Raw genomic sequence first — 21,274 nt, 5'->3', positions numbered from 1 at the left:
TTCTATTTTTACATTTATAAACACCCATTAAAATGCTTAGTCATGACGTTTCCCTTTCATTTCTGCATCACCTATTTCTTTTCTGTCACCTTTATAATCACCTTTGATCTGATTTCTTCATGTGTCCATTTTAAATAATCTCAAAAGTATTTGATAAGCAAATATCATAGAAATTAAAAAATAGTATCGGCCCCCCATTCTTTAAGAAAGACAGGAAAGTCCAGGTTCCTGTTGCAAAATATTATATGATAAAAAGCATTCTTATCAATGACTAACTAGATGAGAATATGTTTTCCTTTTGTCCTTAGAAATACATTGCTTACTCATAGATTCTTAAATTTCAGAACATTCATCTAAATTACTATTATGTAAGACACACAGCCTGAAATGTTCCTTATATAGTCAATTTCACCACTGTCATCAAAGTATAACATGCTGCTGTCTCTTTGTAGTGATCTTCTGATTTGTCTAACAATTGTGTTTCCCTCTGTCAGTTTTCTTCTCTTTACAATTTTGTGCAAAAAATGAAAACTTTGAGCCAGGCATAGTGGTGCATGCCTGTAATCCCAGCACTTGGGAAGCTGAGGCAGGAGGATCACCATGAGTTTGAGGCCAACTTGGGCTACATAGTGAATTCAAGACCAGCCTGAACTGTATGTTGAAACCCTGTCTCAAAAAAAAAGAAAACGTCTATATTCAAAACTGTATTCATCAAAAGCAAAAATAATATATCTCATAAACATGTACAATTTTTGTAGCAATTAAAAAATAATAAAACTAAATAAAATACATATCCAAGTCCAAAAATGGTAATTGTAAGAAAAGGACTAAAACGATGGTGTCTTTTTTAAAGTTTATTTTTATTAGTACATGTTTGCACTACATGATTACGTATGTTCACTGTGGGGAGTTGGTTCACACACATGACACATCTTAATCCTTTTAACATTCCCTTTCCCTCCTTGCCATCCTTCCTCCCTCCACTGGCTCCCTTCCATTTGCAAAAGGTTTATCTCCCAGTTCCCTATTATCTATCTTTTATTTTGCTCTTAATTTATTTATATTTTGAGTTTCTTATATATGAGAAATCATGAGCTATTTAAGTTATGTATCTGATTTATTTCACATAACATTATCGTCTCAAGGTGCATCAATTTTCCTACAAATGACTCAGATTTATCCTTCTTTATAGCACTGTAGTACTCCATTGTGTATAAATACATTTTCTTTATTCACTCATCTGTTGATGTACATATAGACTGTTTCCAAGATTTGGCTATTATCAGTTGTGCTGCTACAAAAATGGGTACGTGAGTATGATTGTAACATGATGTCTCTAACTCTTCTGGGAAGATACTGAGAATGGGAATATTTAGGTTGAGTGGAATTTCTATTTTTAGTTTTTTGAGGAATCTCCATACTGATTTCTATGGTGATTGTACTAATTTACAGTCCCACCAAAATGTAGAAGGGTTCCTTTTCCCCCACATCCTTGCATTTGTTATTACTTGATTTCTTGATGTCAGCCATTCTGTCTAGAGTAACTTGCAATGTCAGTGCTGTTTTAATTTGCATCTCAATAGCCAGAGATGTTGAACATTTTTTCAAACATTTATTGGTCATTTGTATTTCTTCTGAGAAGTATCTACTCATTTCAATTGCTCATTTTTTATTGATTGGGTCTTTTATTTTATGGATATCTTTTTTGAATTCTTTATATATTCTAATATTAGTCCGGTGTCCAAGGAGTAGCTAGCACAAATATCTTCCCATTCTGTACATTGTCTCCTCACTTTATTGGGTGTTTTGTTGGCTGTGCATAAGTTTTTAATTTGATATAATCCCGTTTGTTGATTCTTGATGTTATTTCTTGTGCAACTATGGCTCCATGCAGAAAGTCCTTGCCTATGCCCATGTCTTCAAAACTTTTGCCTGTTTTATATTCCAGTAGATTAAGTGTCTCTGCTTTATTATTTAGATCTTTGATCTGTCTTGATTTTTGTTTAGTACGTGGTGAGAGATATGATCCTCACTTTAATCTTCTGCATGTGGATAGCCAGTTTTTCCAGCACTGTTTGTTAAACAAGGTATCTTTCCTCCAGCAGATGTTTTTGGCTGAATGTACCTGGGGTTGTTTCTGTCCTTTGTCATCTTTTATGCATTCTTGAGAGATGGTATAACATTTTGAACAACGTAATTAAAAAACTGGGGGATGATGCAATAGGGATGGTTAGTTTCATTATTGCATCATCCTTCTAGGTGATTCCATCATTCTTCCACTCCTTTTTTTAGAGATTTTCACCATAATTGCCAATAACTGAGAAGTAATAATAAAATGTTTCTTAGGGTGATTAAATGGAAATTTTATATGAGAAAACTAAAATCACTAAAGTCCTACGATTCATCCATACACCCACCCATGGATTTATAAATGGTTCCTAAGGTGCTACATGGTTACTTTAACATAGGATGGGCTTTATTCTACTTTCATCTAAAAGGTGTCCTTTGATCTTAGGAACACTCCTAAATATGAACAGAAGTCATGAAACAGCAGTCCTTACAAACAGAACTTCTCTGCAAAAAAAATCTAAACGCACCACTGTGATCAAATATTGAGGGTTACATTGCGTTAATGTATTTGGCCATTTACCAAAGACTTTCAAAACCTGCTTCCTTAGAAGCTATTTTTCTTTACCCACTTGAAAGCTAACAGTTCTCAGAGCAAAGCTGAAACCCAGTCAGGGAGAGCTCAATGGAATCCAGCACCATGATGCTGAACTTGGGCTCGACCAGCTCCCCTGGCAGAAGCCAGGCAACCACTCCTTGGGACAGTTTCTCCTGGAGTTTGTCTCAGCAAACAATGAGAAAGCAACAATTACGATCCAAAGAAAACAGAGAGGGCTTCTGAGAAAATGCAAGCTTCAAAGAATCCAATGTTCACTGCCTTATATTCTTTTCAGTAAATGGACTTATTCTGGGGGATGCAGGGTTCCTATTCTCTTAGGCTTTTAAAAATCATTTGTATTTCCAGTCAGTCCGTGAACATTTTGACTACTGATCAATAACAGAGGAAGTGCCCAGTTGCCCAATGTGTTATGTTCCGACCCTTTGAGATTGTTCAGGAACCCAAAGTATATTTTCCTCCAAAAAACAAGTATGTATATATAAATGTGTGATGTATGTATATATAAATGTGTGATGTATGTATTTTGTGATCAGGGTCTTACTATGTTGCCCAAGCTGACCTCAAACTCCTGGGCTCAGGCAGTCCTCCTTCACCCTCTCGGGTAGTTGGGACTACAGGCACGTGCAACCATGCCCCCAGCTAAAAATATTATAAATTTTAGGTTTCCAAGCCAGCCCTACAAAAGCCTTCTTAATTCATAATATTGTTGGAGCTGTGTATTATTAGAGGGAATGCTGGTAGAAAATAATTTAGTAGTATTGCTAATAAACAAACCCAAATATTAAAGACTTAGTCTGCTTTATTTTGACTTCTGTTGAATGAAATAATCAGGTTAATACAATTAGAACTACAGAGACTGTTCTAGGGAGAGACCTCTGCCTGCAAGAATTTCGGAGGCCTGACAGCAGCAGTTTGTAATTTTGAATGCCCAGTCTCACTCCAGTAATTCTTCATTTTCCTTCCTGTGGGCATGATACACAGGAGTCATGATTAGGGTAGATTTGGGGCTCACAAAGTAAGACAGCAAAGAATGGAGCAGGAAGAGAAAAAATAAGCTTGAAAGCAATTTCTTTGATGGAGAGAATTATAGTATATCATTGTGAGAAGATTTCCTAGATCAGTATTAACTAACCTGATAAGGAAAAAATAAGGAAACTGAGGAAAAGAGGCACCCCAATTCTAGTGCTCAGGTCTTAGAACCGGATAGGCTGTTTGGACATTCAGTTCCCCCTCTGACCATAAGGTGGCGCCATCAGCCCGGGCAGTCAGTTCAAGTGGGCGGGGCGTGCGGTGGGCGGAGCTTCCTGCGAGTAAGCCATGTCCTTCACCCAGGTTTTGGAACTCACAGAATCCCCGGACTAGACAGCATATCTCAAGCTACAGGCATTGTCCCACAGACAAGAACGCATTCAATCCTTTAAGGCTCCACCTGCTCACTCCTGAGCAAGAACACCTCTCCTGTTAGACATCGCAACACACACCAAGACTCCAATTATTCCTTCCAATTCCCCTCACCTTGTTTCACAGTGTTAGCAAAAGGCCTCTAAGCCTTTTCTAATTCCTGAAGAGAATCTAGTCAAAGAGCATCCCACATTCTCATCTTTAAGTATCCATCAGGATGAGAGAACAAGCTCTTCCACGATGAGCACAGATTTCCATAGTGTCCCAGTCCTACAACATGCCACAGTTGAACTCACCAGACTGATCTCTTTAACACCAACTGACAACCCTGCCCCTGATGCAAGTCGCACTGCATCCCCTCCTGCCCTTGTTTCCTGCCCTGCCACCGGCAACACCCACTGTCTCTTGCCTCAACTTTGTTACTGTTTTATCCTGCTCCATCTTTCAAGATCTCACCCAAATATCCCTTCTGCAAAACCTTCCCACTTAGAGTTGACTGAAGTTAACTAATGCAGTGGGTTCAGAGGAGAAGCAGGGCGCCACACCTCAACCCCAGAAGCTACTGACCGCACATGGTGGGCCATGACTGCCTCTCCACAGCTCCATGGTCTCAGTGAGAAAGCGGGCCCAACTTTCCATTCAACCTCAGGGCGACCCTAACTGATCTGCCCTTACACTGCTCACAACTCACAGTGAGGTTGCACTTCCGGTCTCCAAGGCCACCATAGTCTCAAACTCGGCAGGTGACACTGCTTGTTCTCGATCATGTCACTTGATAACAGTGTTATGATTACTGCCTCTCTCTACCCACTCTCATCAGTCAGTCTGCCACACCAGGCTGAGTGACAGGGGGAAGAAGAGATCCCAACAAAGCCATCAATCTGTGCTCCCCAGCCCTTCTCCCCTGGGCCTATGGCCTAGACGAGTTGCCCTGGCAAACAGCCCAGTGATTCTGCAGAGTTCTTAAAGCCCTGATGAGACTGACTGGACTGAGCATTCTCAGCTGGACACTTTGGCCTTGGCTAAGGGTCCAGGGGTAGATCTTTAAGAACAAGAGCCTATGTTTGCAACACCTCAAATTCTAGCTACTAGCTGTGCTTTCCGTTCTAAAAGGGCAGTTTGCTCAGGCAGGAACCATGACTACTCCTTGGCTAATTGCTTTGTCAAGGCAAATAGCTTCAAGATGAATTTTTAAGTTACAGGTCCTCTGAAAGTAGGCCAAGGACCTCAAGGAGGCAAGGGCAGCACCTAACACAGGCCGAGAGGAAACAGGTCCCAGTCACCTCCATCTGCCCAGCTGCTGGCAGAAGCCCAGGTGTCTGCAGCTGGCAAAGGTGGGCTTGCTCCTACCCACTGGATCTCCTATTTCTGTTTCTCAGAAAAATGGGACCAGATGCCTTTTTAAGGCCAGTGCTCTTCGAGTCTCATCTACAAAAGAGACCAGATGGAAAGGAAGAACTCAGTTAATACCTGTAAGCAAGACTGGGAACAAACATCCACTTGACGCCAGGAAATGTGGGGCCTTAGGCAATTAGGGTAAGTCAGAATGCTGCTCTGTTGTTTGCCCGTGTGGCTTTTAAGGATGGGCAGGAGGTGGTCTTCCATGAATAAGGGACTCTAGTGGAGTAAGGTGGCACTGAGGATGCACAAAGGATATTTAGCTGCGGGAGCGGACTGCGACTGGATGCACGGGCATGAGTGGTCAGTTTCTTGCCACCTCTGCAGATCCAGACCAAAGTGACCCTTTGCTGGAGCTCTGAAATCTGAGCAAGTGCAGTGGACAGCGACTCCTGGGCACTCCTGCCCCTGGAAAGCCCACTCTGAAAGCTCTCTCCCCACCTTCCCTAGCCCTTCTCCTCACTAAGGTCTGCTCCACGCAAGAAGGTAGCCGCGGCCAAGGGCGCTCACCTGGCCCTCAGCTTCACCTGGGCCCAAGAAGGAAAGCTGAAGCCAAGTAGCCTAAGGATAACCTGCTCGGGTGTCTCCGTATCCCCTCCCCCAAGCGTGTCACTTCGCAGCCCCAATAAAGCCGGCAGTGCGCCCCGCCGCGGAGACCCGGGACTGCGTCACCGCGGGCGGTAGGTGATGAAACCTTCCTGGCACATTACTGCAGAGGGCGCGGGCGCCAAGCGGGGCGGGGGTGTGTGAGGGTTGAGAGCTGGTACCCGGGCTCACCTGTTCTCCCAGAGGAGGGTGGGGACTGCGGGGGAGGGACGAGGGCGTGCCAACACTCGGTGAGCGCCCCGGGGCACTAGGTTGCAGTGCTCGCCTAGCCGCCCTCCCCCATCCAGCTAGCCCCCAGAGCTGTGCCCTCGGGTTGACAAGGCCAGGAGCAGCTCCTGTCCCTGGCCCGGGAGCGAGGGAGACGTGAGCGTGCACACGTACACACACAGCAGGGGGAAAGGCGCTCCAAGCTGCGCCCAACTTTCTCCTCGCTTCCTCCAGCCAGGACGCAAGCAGCTGGGGGCACTCTAATCCTGGCAGTGTTTAGGGAGGGGGCTCCAACAGGAAGGAATTTGTTTGTAATGCAGAAGAGATGAAGAGCATTTCCCCGAATTTTGCTTTTTTGTTGTTTTCATTTCCATTCAAAGACTAAAAAGTAAAGGGAACCCCGAGCCAGGCGGAAAGTAGCGCTTTGAGAAAATGGAAGAGTGTATTTGGACACGCGTAAAGTTGCCTTTAAGCCCGACGTCCGGGGCACGCGAGGCTCCGCAGTGGGCTTATTCTGGGCTGCGTGGGCCTCTCTGTTACCCGCCTTGAAATGATGCAAGACTGGACTGTCACCTGGGTCCCTGCAGCCCAGACTGGAATCCATCTGTAGTGGGAGAGGGCAAGACAGGACGTCACAGCAGTCACGGGGCCCACCTAAAAGAAAGCAAGAGGATGGGGCAGTTGTTCAGGCCAAAGACTTTATTGAATGCTTCTGCTCCTATCTTCAAGCCGGCTTTATTTGTTTGTAATGCAGAACGCCACAACGCTAGGAATTCCCATACGTGCTTCCCATACGTGCTCCACCCGCTCGCACTATCACGGTGCCCTGGTGTCGCTGTAAACTATCCAGGCCACGAGGTTACAATCTTCAGTGAATTCCAACTGGGGCTAAGAGAAAACTTTCCCAGCCGGATGCGCTTGTGATGTGAGCCACGGACCCGGGAGTCCCAGCATAGACGGTCCCCTCTGTAGCTGCCGCTGCAGCTGGGATCTGCTTCGGTATTTTGGGAATGCGTTCGGCCATTGCCCTGGAGCACCCGCACACGCGCACGCATCTCTGGCCGCGCTCACACTCACATACACACACACACATACACTCGAACGCGTGACCGCCGCCAGGTCGGCAACTTTGTCGGGCGCTCCCAGCCGAGCTCAGCTTCCTCCCGTAGTAGTTGGGCTCAAGCCCCGCCTCCTGGCTCTGTTGTCAAACGGGCTGGGGTCTCGGATTGGTCCAGCCTCCGGGACAACACCTGCTCGACTTCTTCATTTAAGTGACACCAGAGCTTCCAGGGATATTTGAGGCACCATCCCTGCCACTGCCGGGCACTCGCGGCGCTGCTAACGGCCTGGTCACATGCTCTCCTGAGAGCTACGGGAGGGCGCTGGGTAACCTCTACCCAAGCCGCGGCTGCAAGGAGGAGGGAAAGGCGAGCGAAGAGGAAGAGTGGGAGGAGGAGGGGAAGCGGCGGAGAGGAGGAGGAGGGGAGCACAAAGAATCCAGGTCTCCCGGCGGGAGGTTTATACCAAGAACCATGTGTGCCGAGCGCCTGGGCCAGTTCGTGACCCTGGTTTTGGTGTTCGCCACCTTCGACCCGGCGCGGGGGACCGATGCCACCAACCCACCCGAAGGTTCCCAAGACAGAGGCTCCCAGCAGAAAGGTCGCCTGTCCCTGCAGAACACAGGTAAATGCGTGCGCCGCTGCGGCCAGGAGCTGCTGGGAGAGAACACAGTGCACAGCGCAGCACGCCTCGGGCGTTCCGCCCGCAGCCCGGCGCCCACCCCCGGCCGCGTAAACTCTTGGCGTGGCGCGGGGCGTGCAAAAGGAAGCGCGAGGCGAGGCGAAGCGAGGTTGCGCCGGGCTCGGAGCGCCCGGAATCCGCACGTGCTAGCAGGGTGATGAAATGGCTGGGGCAGGACTTGTTGCTGTCCTCCCCCGGGGTTGAAGGGAAATGAGGCAGGGCCTGACGCTGCCAGGCCACCCCGTGCAAAGCGCACTTCTCCATCCCGGCGGACCCGTGGGAGGCACGGAGGGTCCCCGGAGCCGGGCTGAGCCCTGCACCCGGAAACTACCTCTTCCTAGCCGGCCAGCCTAGACTGGACCGCTTATCCCCCTTCTTAAAAGATGCCCGACATCCCAAAACTTTGCTGGCGAGACAAATTGCATCGCGTACTCGCCCCTTGGGGAACACTGCTTTGGGAAGGGGGAAGGGGCGGCGCAAAGCGTACCTCCACAGTGCTGCCGCCGTCCCCTGCTTCTGGACAGGTCAGCAAGAGAAGGAATGGAGACACGACCCGAACTGTGCGCCTCCTCTGCTCAAACGCCTCTCTGCTCTCCGGCAAACTGCGGAGCAGAGCCAGGCGCGCGGGACACTGGGCTGGCCCTTTTCCCAGAGCTGGGGAGAGAAAGAAAATCTGCTTACAGCTCAACTCCTTCGTTCCGCGCCCACCCCCACCCCCACCCCCGCCCCTGCGGCCTTTTGGGGGGCCGTGTGAACGCTGCGGCCGCAGAGTGCGTGCTCTCACAGCCGGAGCGGGAACGCACGAATGTCCACGAGGAACGCCCCTAGTGAGTGAGTCGCGGGCCCGCCGGGGCCGCGCGTGGGTCAGTCCGGAGCCGCTCACCTCTGCGCGCCGGGTCCAGCACCCACGCGGCCGCGCTCCACACCCTGGGACCCTCGCACCCTTCCCCCCTCTCTGGTGCTTGCTCTGAACGCTGACCGTGATTCTCGGCAGTCGGTAACCCTCAACAGATACACGTCCCTCGTTCTCACTAGATTTAATCTAAATGCAGATTTTTTACTCCGACCCCGCCCCATCTTCCAAAATCTACTATTCTGATGTAATTTTGTGGTCCGTTTAAATCAGAGAATCGGGTAGGGGGGTGGGAGGGAATCGAGGTTTTGCACGCGGCAGCCTGACAGTGAACTCAGTCTGTCCTTCTAAGAGCCGTATTAGGACCACATTCTGCGAAGGAAGGCAGCAAGCTATGGGGCCACGGGTATTCTAAGGGATTAAGTGCTGTCTCACACCGGATCCCTAATTAAAAAGAACCTCTAAGGGCGGGTGGTGGCATTTTTGCATGGCCAGCCCTCATCCGACTTGATTCCCGAGCCTGCTGGAAAACCGCAGCTTCCCTAGCATGGTATTTTTAATGTGGATGGCTTGGAGGCGCTGCTTTAATAGGAATTTTGTTTTGATTTTTAGGCGTTGAATCATAATGCTGAATTGAAACTGCTTTTTGGACGAACTTTTTGGGGGGTCAGGGAGGAAATGGTTGGGATGTAACGGCAGCTGCTTCTCCAGATCCAAGTAGAGAGGAGTATTTCATTGATGAAGTGCAGTCTTCAGGAAAAGCTGAAATATTTTCTGCTTTCACATTATTCCCACAAATACTTTAATCAAATGGAAAGAATGGGGGGGTACTCAGACCTAAGCTAATTTTTACAAATGCATTATTTGCAAATATCAGAACTTAGGATGAGTAGTATTTTATGAGATTGTGTTTTGTCTCATTAGACCCTGAAATAGTCATTACTAACTTTTTTCCCCTTAAATTTTCCTTCAGTCCTTACTAACTTTTATTGCAACTGACCTGTCTGCATTTCCCAGCCTGGCTGAAAGTTTTATATACATATATTTGTATGTAATTTTCATTTTAGCGGAGATCCAGCACTGTTTGGTCAACGCAGGTGATGTAGGGTGTGGCATTTTTGAATGTTTCGAGAACAACTCTTGTGAGATTCGGGGCTTACATGGAATTTGCATGAGTTTTCTGCACAACGCTGGAAAATTTGATGCCCAGGTAATAACCACATAGAGTGGGAAGGTTTGGAGTTAGCATAGCACGATTAAAACATTCACTGGAAAGACTTGGTAACAGATTTCCTTGGCTGTTCTTTGTGGCATTTCAGTGCCTGCAAGAGATATTCCTGGTCTATAGCAGGATACCAGTGCACTGAGGAGCTGCTCTCTGGAGCTGTTGTGTATAGTAAACCCTTCTGCACTGTTTTTCCCTGTTGTTTTTGAGACAGAGTCTTGCTATGTAGTTTAGACTGGCCTGGAACTTGAGGCAGTCCCCCTGCCTCCCAAGTACTGCGATTACAGGCATTCGTCACCATGCCCAGCCTCCCTCTACTCTTCACTTGTTTCTACACAGGCAAAGTACACTGGAACCTCAAAGTACAGTAAATTATAAACATCTTAGAAGAGGACAGATCGTGTCTGGACACCCAGAACACAGTTCCCAAAGCCCACTGCATGGGAAACAGTAGGCAGAAGGGGCGGGAATTCCCCTCTTCCACATTCCACTGAAGAACTTTTTACACCTAATAGGGAATCTGTCATGTAGTGTACAAACAGGCAAGCAACCTAGATAATGCAAGGCTGTCCAGCCTTGGACATTTATTCCAAAAGAGTAGACATTTATTCCTTCTGAGGAGCAGACTCCTTCTCTCTCAACCTGAAAAGTCAAAGCCTTGAATACAAATGGCCTGACCCACATCAGACATCCCTGCCTCCCCAGGGTAAAGCTGAGTTGCTCCTCAGGGCAGAGCAAGAACCCAATAAGCAATCTGATGGCTCCAGGGCCAACAACCCAAGTACATGCTTTGATCTCTTGCAGCATTAGGCTCACCTTCATTTTCCCCCTGGCCCCATATGCCTGTGGAAATACCCTGTTATTGTAGCTGATAAATTTTCCTTCCCATTTCATTAGTGAGTGGTGATGTGTGGAAAGGCCAACAGTTCACATGTGATTTATGCATATCGCAGTCACCATCCACCAACATCCTGTAAGGAGCCTGACAAAGCAATGCCTGGGGACCAGAAAGGAGCAGAGGATATGAGTGGGCAAGTGGGAAAACAGAAACCAGGGAAGAGAAAAGGTAGAACTTTAAACCCATCAAGGCTCTCACATAAAGTGTCCCTTCTGGATTAACTCGAATTAGAAAACATAATAGGGAGTCCAGAGGAAAGATGTGTATCGAAGGGTGATCCCACAGGACGCCAGGAAAGAATACCAAGAACAGACTGGCATAGTCCTTGCATCAATTCACCTTCCTGTTCCCCACTCCCACCAACAGAAATATGTTCTCAAGTTACACTCATCCCTTTCAAGTCAATTCTCAGCACACAACTGCTTAATAAATTGGCACCCTTTATCTTCCATCCCATTTGGCTCTCCCTGGACAGTTCTCAGAAGGGGCGCTGAGAAGGTGACTGTACCTCATGGGTTTTCAGCCATCAGACATGATCTGCAGACATTTTGATTGCTTTTTAAAGAGAGAACCAAAGTAAATGTGCTGGCTGGCTTCCTACTTCCAACCTAAACCCCTTTACTTTCTCAACTCAGTGACTTCCAGGCCTGGGTGACCTCTCCAAGGATAGCTTGTTTCTATAGTAATGGAGGATGTGAGGATTCCTGGGTAAGCATCCCACAATGCCTCTGGGCCATGAGAGGTTGATAAGGGAGCAAAGGCAGAGCTGCCTCCACACCCCCAACAGCTGTCTCCTTTCTAGGATAAGCACAGTCTAATAGGGTTGCCAGGAAAGAGAACTGCAGGCCAGATGTATGCTTGGCTGCCTTGGCCCCTCAGAGCAGGGCCGTTGGGGAGGGGCTGTCAGCCGGGCACTCCCAGCTCAGATGCTGCCAGGCTGGGTGCCAGGAAAGCCTTTTAGAGGCAATAATCCTAACAGTTTAAAGGAGTAGAGTCATTTTTGGAAAGGCAAGGAATGTTCCTCCTTGAAGGACGGGAGATGACAAGAGTACAAACCAGAGGCAGTCAGGCAGAAAGGGGAGATTCCACGAGCACACCATCTAGGTGGTACTCCTGGAATTGAAGGAAAAAGGGAAAATGTCTGATTTGAACAAAGAGGTACCTTCCACTGGGGAAGAACTCTTGCTGAGAACGACAAAGGAGTTATGGCCCAATTCCCCTGGTGTTCTAGAAAAGTTGCCACTCGGCAGCCAACACTGGGCTGCCTTGAAGACAGCCAGCCATGGAAGCCCCAGTTCAAGGAAAACTAAAAGTGCAGCTGCAGAGGAAAGAGGTGGATTAGTTAGTGTACAGAACTAACATCCTTTTGTCCCAGTGCCAGAGGTAGCATGTCACTCAATGTACTTCCAATGCAGCCTGGCATCTGGGAGGTCTTCAGTCTGAGAAGGGGCCTTGGGGTTGTATTGTCAAAACAAGAAGCAAGGAAGGGAGGAAGAAAGGAGGGAAGGAGGAAGGAAGGAAGGAGGGTGGGAGGGAGGGAAGAACGGAAGGAAGGAAGAAAGGGAGAGAAAGAAAGAAAAAGAAAAGAAAGGAAGGAAAAAGAAAGATGGATAAATGTATAACCATATCATAAAGTCTTCCCTCTTCTGCCCTTCTCTCTTTTCTGTCCTCAGGGCAAGTCTTTTATCAAGGATGCCTTGAAGTGTAAAGCCAACACTATGAGGCAGAGATTCGCCTGCATAAGCCGGAAGTGCCCTGCCATCAAAGATATGGTGTTTCAGTTGCAGCAGGAATGCTACCTCAAGCACAATCTGTGCAGGGCTGCACAGGAGAACATCCAGGTCATAGTGGAGATGATCCATTTCAAGGACTTACTGCTGCGCGAGTGAGTACTCTTAAGGCCTTGCCTCCCTGGACAGCTGGGGGTGGGAACATCGTTCTGGCAAGGGTGGAGCCACGGTGGTTGAAAGTGCGTTGCAGTTGGTCTGGGGGGCTTGCTGTTGGAGGCTGAGCTCCTGTCAAATGGAGAAGAGTGAGGTTAACTCAGAAAGCCACACCAACTCCCCTAGGAATCTCCTTTCCCGCTGGCTTTCAGGAAAACTGAAAGAAATTTCCATCACCAATGCTGAAATCACAGGCTACAGAAATAGATATGTCTGAGTGTGCATGTGTGTACACTGAGAAATATTCTCTGTCTTCCCCTTAGACAAGAACCCAACAAGTCTTCCAAGTAGCTGCACGAGGTATCCAAGTAGCTATCAGCTTTTCCTTACAGAAAGCTGATACCTAATAACGTTTGTTGCATGTTTACTAAGTGCCGGGCCCTATGCCCAGTGCTTTATGTTATTTTTTTTCACCTGATCCTCACAACAGCCCTTTGAGCTAGATGCCTTCATCAGCTCCATTTTATCTGATGAGAAAACTCAGATCCACTGAGGATCACAGCTGGTGAGATGCAGAACTCAACTGGGATCCACACAGTCAGGCCCTAGCACCTACACTCGTAAATGCCCAAATCTCCAAGCAATTGCTGCTTTTTCTGCCTCTGGGCTCTCCTTTTGTTCAGAAAATCCAGCTCACCTTCTCTAGTTCATTAATGCCATGCCAAAAAAAAAGCATCAGAAACTTTAATCAGCTAAACATTTCCATGCCAAAACTCAGAAACATGAACTGACCTTATTCAAAGATTTGAAATTCAGTGATAGACCTAAAACATCTCATTCTTTAAAAATTACCCCAGCTATAAAAGCCTAAGTTCTGCAGGATGGTAAAGCATGTTGGTGCACAACTATTCCTAACGTGATGCACAGTCCATAAACACTGAAGATTAGGATGACGCCTTCTTCAGAGATGCTGAGCAGAAAGCAAGCCACTGGCTAAGCTGTCCAGAACATGTTATTGCCGGCTTTGTGGCACTATTGCTCTTTCCACAGTGACTCACTGGGCCAAATCAGTCAATTTTATGAATCTTTGTCCCTCAGTTCATATCATGACCCTCTCCCAGGTATGTTACTAAACAGGCTATCCTACTCTACCAGTATCACCTAGATCGTAGAGTACAATTATCTCCTGTTACTGCCCATTTGGTTTTAAGGTTTTAGGTATCTTACAACCCCTCTGATACCGTGTAAGGATTATAAGATTTATGGTGAAGCTCTGCAAGCAGCTCTTGCCAAAAACAAGTTATGCTGCCTTTTCTGAGTCATACTAATGCCTTATGAAATATTTTTATTCTCCCAAATACCTATAAATGAATAACAGAATTAACAACAACAACTGTCATTTTTTTTTTACTGTGCCAGGCCCTAGGCCAAGGGCTTCACATGAATTATCGCATTTGCCTTCCCCAACAACACTGAGATAGAAATTACTGTCCCTTTCTTACAGAGGAGGAAAGTGAAGCTAAGAGCTTCAGGAACTTGCTCTGAGGTTTAGTTCCTACTTTTCAGCTTAGGAATTGGTGACATAAAGTTGTCCCTCAATATCTGCAGAAGATTATTTCTGGACCCCACGCAGATATTAAAATCCACAGATGCTCAAATCTTACATACAGTGGTTCAGTATTTGCATATAACTTACATATATACCCCACTTTAAATCACCTCTAGCTTATTAATAATACCAAATACAATGTAAATGCTTTGAAAATAGCTGTCATGCCTTTTTGTTTAGGAAATAATGTCAAAAGAGTCTGCACATATTCAATACAGGTGCATTTTTTCCCCAGCATTTTTGATTCATGATTGTTTGAACCATGGATATGGAGAGACAACTGTATATGACTGAAGCCAGTTTTCAGGAACAAGCAGTTGTCAAAATTCAAGCTTCCTTCCTCTCCTTGCTAGACCTGTCTTGCTAGGCCTGTCCTCTCCTTGCTAGACCTACTAAGGCCTCACTGGTCCCCAAATATGGCAGGTTTTTTTCCTTTTCTCAAATATATCCCCACCCTACACAGAAAGTACTGTGAAATCCCCTTCTTCCAAGACACCTCCAAAAGAAAGAAATACCCCATGGCTGAGAAACTCCATGAAGTTTATCTGTCCAAGCCCACTGTCCTCCTGTCATCTGTTATAGGTGGCTCGCCAGCCTCAACAGTGGACAGTGAATGACACTTTATAAGTCCATGGTACAATTTTAGAGTGTAAAAAGTCTTTGCATTCATTTAGAGAAAGTCTTCTTTAGGGAAACTGAAAGTGTTAAGTCTATTCCCTCACACTGCAAATTTAGGAAGGAGGTAAAGCCCTGTGGCCTTCTAGTGTCCCCTCCATGAATATGGCCCATAAAGCCAGGGACGCTTATTTTCAAAGGATCCCCACACCACTTAGAATGAACCTGTGGCCCCAGCCCAGCCTGCTCTGGAAGTGCCAGCAGCCCAGCCTGATCAGAAGTGTGGGCCTCTTTTAAGGACACACCACATATGTGATCACATGCAGGCCTCTGGTTTTCTGCCAAGGCAGCACCTCTAAGTGATGAGTTCTGTCACACTCCAGCTCCCCTAAAAGCCCCATGGTCTGCCCTGTGAGACCACAGACCTACAGGGCGTCTGCCTGTGCTTTAGGCTGAATTACCTGAGGATTTTTTTTTCCCTCTCACCATCTTGACTAATTAAAGGATCCTGTCAGTACCCAGACATCAAAAAGATTATTTCAGAATGTGTGGCATGGATCACATATAAGAGAATGAGAACCAAATTTGCTTTTCACTTAAGAGAAAAGGAAATGCAGTCATCCCAGAATCCACAACTCCTCAGTCCTCAACCAGTCCTCATCTGCCTCAAAATATGCACACTCAATGAAAGCACCCATTTCAATTCTGTTCCCCTCTGGTCCTCTCACCCATTCCTGTCTACCCCCTCTTTCTCCTTATCATCTGCCTCCCCCTAGCTGCAGACAGCCTACCTTGGCTCCGCATGCCCTGTCACTGGCAGTCACCCATCGTCTGGAGCCTCCAGACACATCCCACATCCCCCTCCGGGTGTTTTTCTGTTTTGTTTTGTTTTAATCCTTTAGCCCTGCTGATACCCTGTTGAGTGAGCTGGGCTTTATCATTAGACACGGGCTCAGCTGCAGCCTGAGGAGGCACCATGCCAGCTCAAAACATGGCTTAGATTAACTCCCTTTGGCACACATACCCTCGCTGCAGTCCGCAGCTTGCTAGTGGGGAGTGAGGAGAGCGTGGTCCAGCCCTGCCTTCTGGGGTCCCACTCAGCCTCACAGTTCTGAGAGGTCAGGTAGCAAGCAGAACACCCTGGGGAAGAGGCCTTCCTTTCAGTCTTCTTAAAGGAAAGAAGCAATTTAGAATCCCCTCAAAAGACAGATATTTGGCCCCTGCAAGACGCTCACCTACGCCAGGAGGTACAGTAGGTGCTAAAATCCTGTTGCTACTTAACAGATCGGTGAAATTGAGCTCCCTGAGCCAGATCCTAGTTTTAAGAAGGGGAAGGAAACTGGGTATGATGGTGTAAGCCTGTGACCCCAGCACTCTCAGAAGATGAGGTAGGGGGATCGGGAGTTCAAGCTCAGTCTAAGAAACTTAGTGACTTAAGCAAGACTCTTTCTCAAAATAAAAAGGGCTGTCGATGCAGCTCAGTGAAAAGGCCCTGGGTTCAATCCCCAGAAACACCAAGAGAAAAAAAGGATGAAAGGCAGCCAACATGCACTGAGCATTTTTCTTGTGTTGCTACATGTATGCCTTCAAGGTAGCCTAAAAAGTCATGCTGTCTCCGTCACGGGCAGAAGCCAGCCTTAGAGAGTTTAAGCACACTGCACATTCCCTAGAAGAGATTCTGACATCAAAGATATCAAGGAGGCCTTAAAAAGCAGCTGGAACCCCACCAACCAGAACATTCCTGCTCTCCGCTCTCAGCCCAACCCCAGGCATTCCCAGCCTGGAAACTCCCGAAGGCCCCCTTCTCCCTCTTCTCAGTTTTCACATTTCATGAAGTAAGAACACTTCACTCAATTACAACTTGAGAACTAATTAATAGAAATGGCAGCAAACTGCTTCATGCATTATCTTAAAATATAATCTGCTTTCTCTGCATACTCACAACTGCCAACTTGCAAAGAAAGATCACACTGGCTCCAATGCAGCCATCCAGATAGCCAAGGCCCATGGAGCAAAAAACCTTTGCTGTTTGTCATAAAAGTCTCACTCATGTTCCAAAGTGATTTCCCTATTCAAGGTGACGGCCCAGGGCTTGATGCTTATGGTCAAATGTATCAAGAACTTTTGCTAACTAAGGGCTGCTTATGAATGCTGATTAGCCATCGGGAAGCATACTTCAGCATACAGCACTTGCCTAGCACGCATGAGGCCCTGGGATCCATCCCCAGTACCGAAAAAGAAAGAAGAAACAAAGAATGCCAGTTAGCCACAGGAAGCATCCCCTCTCTGGAGATTTTAAAGGGCCACTGAGAAGTAGGAAATGTTCAGTGAGTGGACCCTAAGCAGGGCACACCACTTCCCAGACAGCTCATAAATATAAAAGCAAGCACACTGCTCCCCTCTGCACACATCTTCCACCCCCTGGGGTGAACTCCTCCAGCAGTTTTCCAGAAGAATGGCCCAAAGCTGCCAGAAGGAGCTGAGCCCTCCAGAACAAAGCATGTTTGTGTTGTAGAGAGCCAGCTCTTATCAAAAACACAAGGGCCCCTCACTTCCTTGCTGGGGAAGCCCAGACTGAAAGAATAAGGGTGGTGAGACTCCCACTCTCCTGCCTCTGCTGCCCAGCAAGGGAAATGACATCCCAGGAAAGTGGTCTTCCTGGGGCTCCTCTCCACCTATTTCAGCATCCTCCAGAGGTAGAGAGCAGTATATTCAGTAACTTCTAAAAATACCCCTCATCATGAACCTCAGCCAGGGGCACACACAGACATGGGAAAAATGGCTCTTAGGAGCCTCAGGGAGAAGAATGAAAGAATGGCACCTGGGACAAAATAAGCTGGCCTCATTGGCACCCATGGGGCAGAAGGTCAAGGTGCCCTGCCCCAAACCCCAAACCTTCATGTCTTCTCCCTTAAGGAAAGGACTGCTGAGTTTGGAATTGAAGGCCTTCTACCATTTGCCTAAATGTGTCCCACTGACCCAAGACCCAACACTTAGGTGAAGCTCACCTAGCTCCCATGGCCTGGACCTCCTCAGAATGCTCCTGCCTTCTTGTTATTCACATAGCTGCCCTAATCAATGCTCACTTTCCATGTTAGTGTCCTAGCCCTAAGCCCAGTGTTAGGCACCTGTGAATTGTTACTGACCCTTCATCATGTGGCAGGCTCTGTCTGTACATCTAGTGTTTTAGTTACATTTTCTCATTGCTGAGAAAGTACCCAGCACCCGAAGTTAGGTTTGCTTTGGCTTATAGAGGTTTCAGTCCATAGTCAGCTGGCTCTAAAGAGGGTGGCATGGCAGAGGGGCATTGCAGAGGAGAAACAGTTCATGGCAGACAGAAGGCAGGAAGACAGCAAAGAAGCAGCAGCAAGTGATACACAGTGACAACAGCAGCCTTCTTTCTGTCCCTTATATTCTACTCAGGGTACCCACCTTCAGGGACAGTGGCACTCACACCCAGAGTGGGGCACCCTTAATCCTAACATCCAACCATGCATCATTCCCAGCATCACACACCCTATATCCAGCCACCTCTAAAAAGCTCCACCTATGATATGACTGCATGAGGCTTTGGGGGGACATCTAGATATAAGCCATGGCAGAGTGTAAGAGTGAGAGTGTCCCTGTGCCTATAACTTCTGCCATGGACCCAGGTCCACATGGATATCTTTGGAACATGGGCAAAGGCTTAAAGTAGTTCCACCAAATCCAAACCACCTTTCCTGGCACTGTCACGGCACACCAGGGCCTCTGTAGGACTTGTTCCATTCTTAGTCTTTCTCTGCTTTCAATCTCTAGAGCCTACGTGCACCTGGTGAATGAGCTGCTGGCCTGTGGAGACGAGGTGAAGGAGGCCATCACCCACAGTATGCAGGCTCAGTGTAAGCAGAAATGGGGGGAACTATGTTCCATCCTGAGCTTCTGCACCTCAACCATCCAGAGGTCCCCCACAGTGCCTCCTGAGCACCAGCTCCAGATGGACAGAGACAGACTCTCCTGGACCCACCATGGGGAAGCCAGCCACCACTTCTCAGAGCCCAGCAGCAGGGAGAGCATTCGAGGCGCCAAGGGCGAACGTGGGAGCAGGGGCCACTCAAATGCCCGTGCCCGGGGCAGAGCTGGTGGCCATGGGGCCCAGGGGCCTTCTGGAAGCAGTGAGTGGGAGGATGAACAATCTGAGTATTCTGATATCCGGAGGTGAAATGAAAGGCCCAGCCATGAAACCTTTCCGCCACAACGTCCGTTTTCTTACCTATGGACATTCCAAAACATTTACCATTAAAGAGGGGGCTGTCACACGCAGGGTTTTTGTGGGGATTGTGGGCTTCGTGAAGGTGTATGAACGGGTGAGACAGCTCCTAAGGCAGCGAGGTCTCAGAGGTGCCTAGAGAATCAGGCACCCACACATACTCAAGGGAACCCCCCATATCCTCCTTGTAACTTCGTCTTCTTTCCATCCATGGATCCAGCGGGTGGTGGGCGCATGATACACTCTGTCATGGGGGAGGTGAGGCAGGGAGGGGCAGGTGAGCAGGCAGTCTATGTGGGGTAGACCATCCCAGGGGTGCTAGGCTCCACCCACAGCCTTCACAGAAGGCAGGTGTGTGGTTTCCAGGGCAACAGTGAAAGGAAAGTGTCACGAGAATGCAGCGGAAGGGTGGTAAGGAGGCAGGGGCCGCAGGCAGGAGCCACAGCAGGGCTCAGTGCCAAGTTTCCTGCATGGGACCTTGCGATTCAGAGCTGCTTGAGGTGGGAGAGGGGAGTGTAATTTCTATGTGTAATTTCTGAGCCATTGTTCTGTCTAAGGGACACAGTCTGAAGGACTGGCCCCAGTGTGTTTGTATTTTAACCACTGCTTCAAATCTTGATTTCACTTTTTTATTTATCCAATGACATCTACATATCTGTCATCTAAATAAATGCCTTGCAAACAAAGCAACTGGGTCATTAAAACCAGCTTAAAGGGGGAGGATAAACAACCCCAGACCATCCTTTGCAAATGAATTTTTTAAAGAGCAATTTAAGGAGGAATCAAACAGCTCTGTACTGACACGGGCTCATACCCACCTGGGACAAACCTCCAAACTGGAGGAAAACACACACATGGGGAGTCCGATTGGCAGATGCCCTTAGAATGTTGTTACCTCACCTTCACCCTTAGCCAAGACCCACAGAGCACTGCGCCCCCAGGTGATCTTGTGCAGCCAAGCAGGAAACCTGGATCCTGCATACTAAAGGACAGAAAAAAGGAAAAGAGAATGAGGACTGCTAAGTGATTCCCGTCAAGCAATGCTAACCTTTAGCACAAATGCTGAGAATCTCTAAGGGACAAGACTTTCCAGATCCTAATTAGACATTTAACAACAAGGAGGGAAGTCAAAGTGGATAGAAGAAAGCAGAGGGAAAAGATGGAACTAAAATACAAGGCAGGGAGGGCAAAACTTAATAGGTAGGAAATCCATAGAAGTGAGTTTCTGGCAGTTACTGTGAGCATCTCATGGACAGGCCCTTTCTTCCCAATGACTTCAAGTTAAAGCCTCTCCTGTTATAGCCAAAGCTCGAACAGAGTCAGTACTATCAAGAGAGGACAGATGTCCTGGGCTGGGTCTTTCTAGAACAAGAGTCAGCAAACTTTTCTATAAAGAGCCATACAGTAAACACACTGGTGTCAGTCTGGTGCACCATTTGGTTTCTGTTGCCAATAGTCAACTCTGCCTTGATATCCCCAAAGCAGCCCCAGACACAGAAACGAAAGGGCTTGGCTCTCTTCCCGTAAAATCTCATTTAACAGGCCCCCAGCTGAATCTGACTTCCAAGCCAAAGTTTACTGAGCCTAATTCTAGGGAGTAAGCCAAGAAGTATGTGTCCTCCCTTATCTCGACATTTGTTAGCTTTTCCTCAAGCAACCTGAGGCCAGAAACAGAAGCTAAATTTTTTTTCCCCCTAAATGATTTGCTCTAGGGAATACACCCCAAACACAGCTAGTGTTGATAGTCCCCAAATCCAGCCCCATCCCTCCAGAGCCCGTGTGAGAAAGCAATCATTAGGAGGAGTGGGTCAGTGACTCACCAGGAGAAGCACCCAGAAAGAGCTGGGACTGCAAAGAACAGGATCCATGTGTCTGATCCACCTCTGGCCTGGAACGGAGCAGGC

The 21,274-nt window shown here is 47.6% G+C and overlaps 1 protein-coding gene across 1 annotated transcript; it reads left to right on the top strand.

Annotated features, from left to right (window-relative positions):
- Positions 1 to 7,008: 7,008 nt before the first annotated feature.
- Stc2 (stanniocalcin 2) lies at positions 7,009 to 20,056 on the top strand. The gene is made up of 4 exons (XM_005376352.2): positions 7,009 to 7,981; positions 9,959 to 10,101; positions 12,688 to 12,899; positions 18,920 to 20,056. The coding sequence occupies exons 1-4, from the start codon at positions 7,831 to 7,833 to the stop codon at positions 19,320 to 19,322; spliced, it is 909 nt and encodes a 302-aa protein (XP_005376409.1). The 5' UTR covers positions 7,009 to 7,830; the 3' UTR covers positions 19,323 to 20,056.
- Positions 20,057 to 21,274: the final 1,218 nt, after the last annotated feature.

This window comes from Chinchilla lanigera, unplaced genomic scaffold (genome assembly GCF_000276665.1).
Source record: "Chinchilla lanigera isolate Chin_1 unplaced genomic scaffold, ChiLan1.0 scaffold00007, whole genome shotgun sequence".
NCBI classification, from domain to species: Eukaryota; Metazoa; Chordata; class Mammalia; order Rodentia; family Chinchillidae; genus Chinchilla; species Chinchilla lanigera.
The sequence above is the reverse complement of the archived record's forward strand: the minus strand, read 5'-3'. Positions and strand labels throughout refer to the sequence as shown.

Bases quoted from the DNA above. Each gene is read 5' to 3' on its own strand.
- Stc2 (XM_005376352.2), top strand. From the start codon at position 7,831: ATGTGTGCCGAGCGCCTGGGCCAGTTCGTGACCCTGGTTTTGGTGTTC. The intron at 7,982-9,958 runs GTAAATGCGTGC...TTTTCATTTTAG, and splicing joins CCTGTCCCTGCAGAACACAG to CGGAGATCCAGCACTGTTTG. The intron at 12,900-18,919 runs GTGAGTACTCTT...TTCAATCTCTAG, and splicing joins AAGGACTTACTGCTGCGCGA to AGCCTACGTGCACCTGGTGA.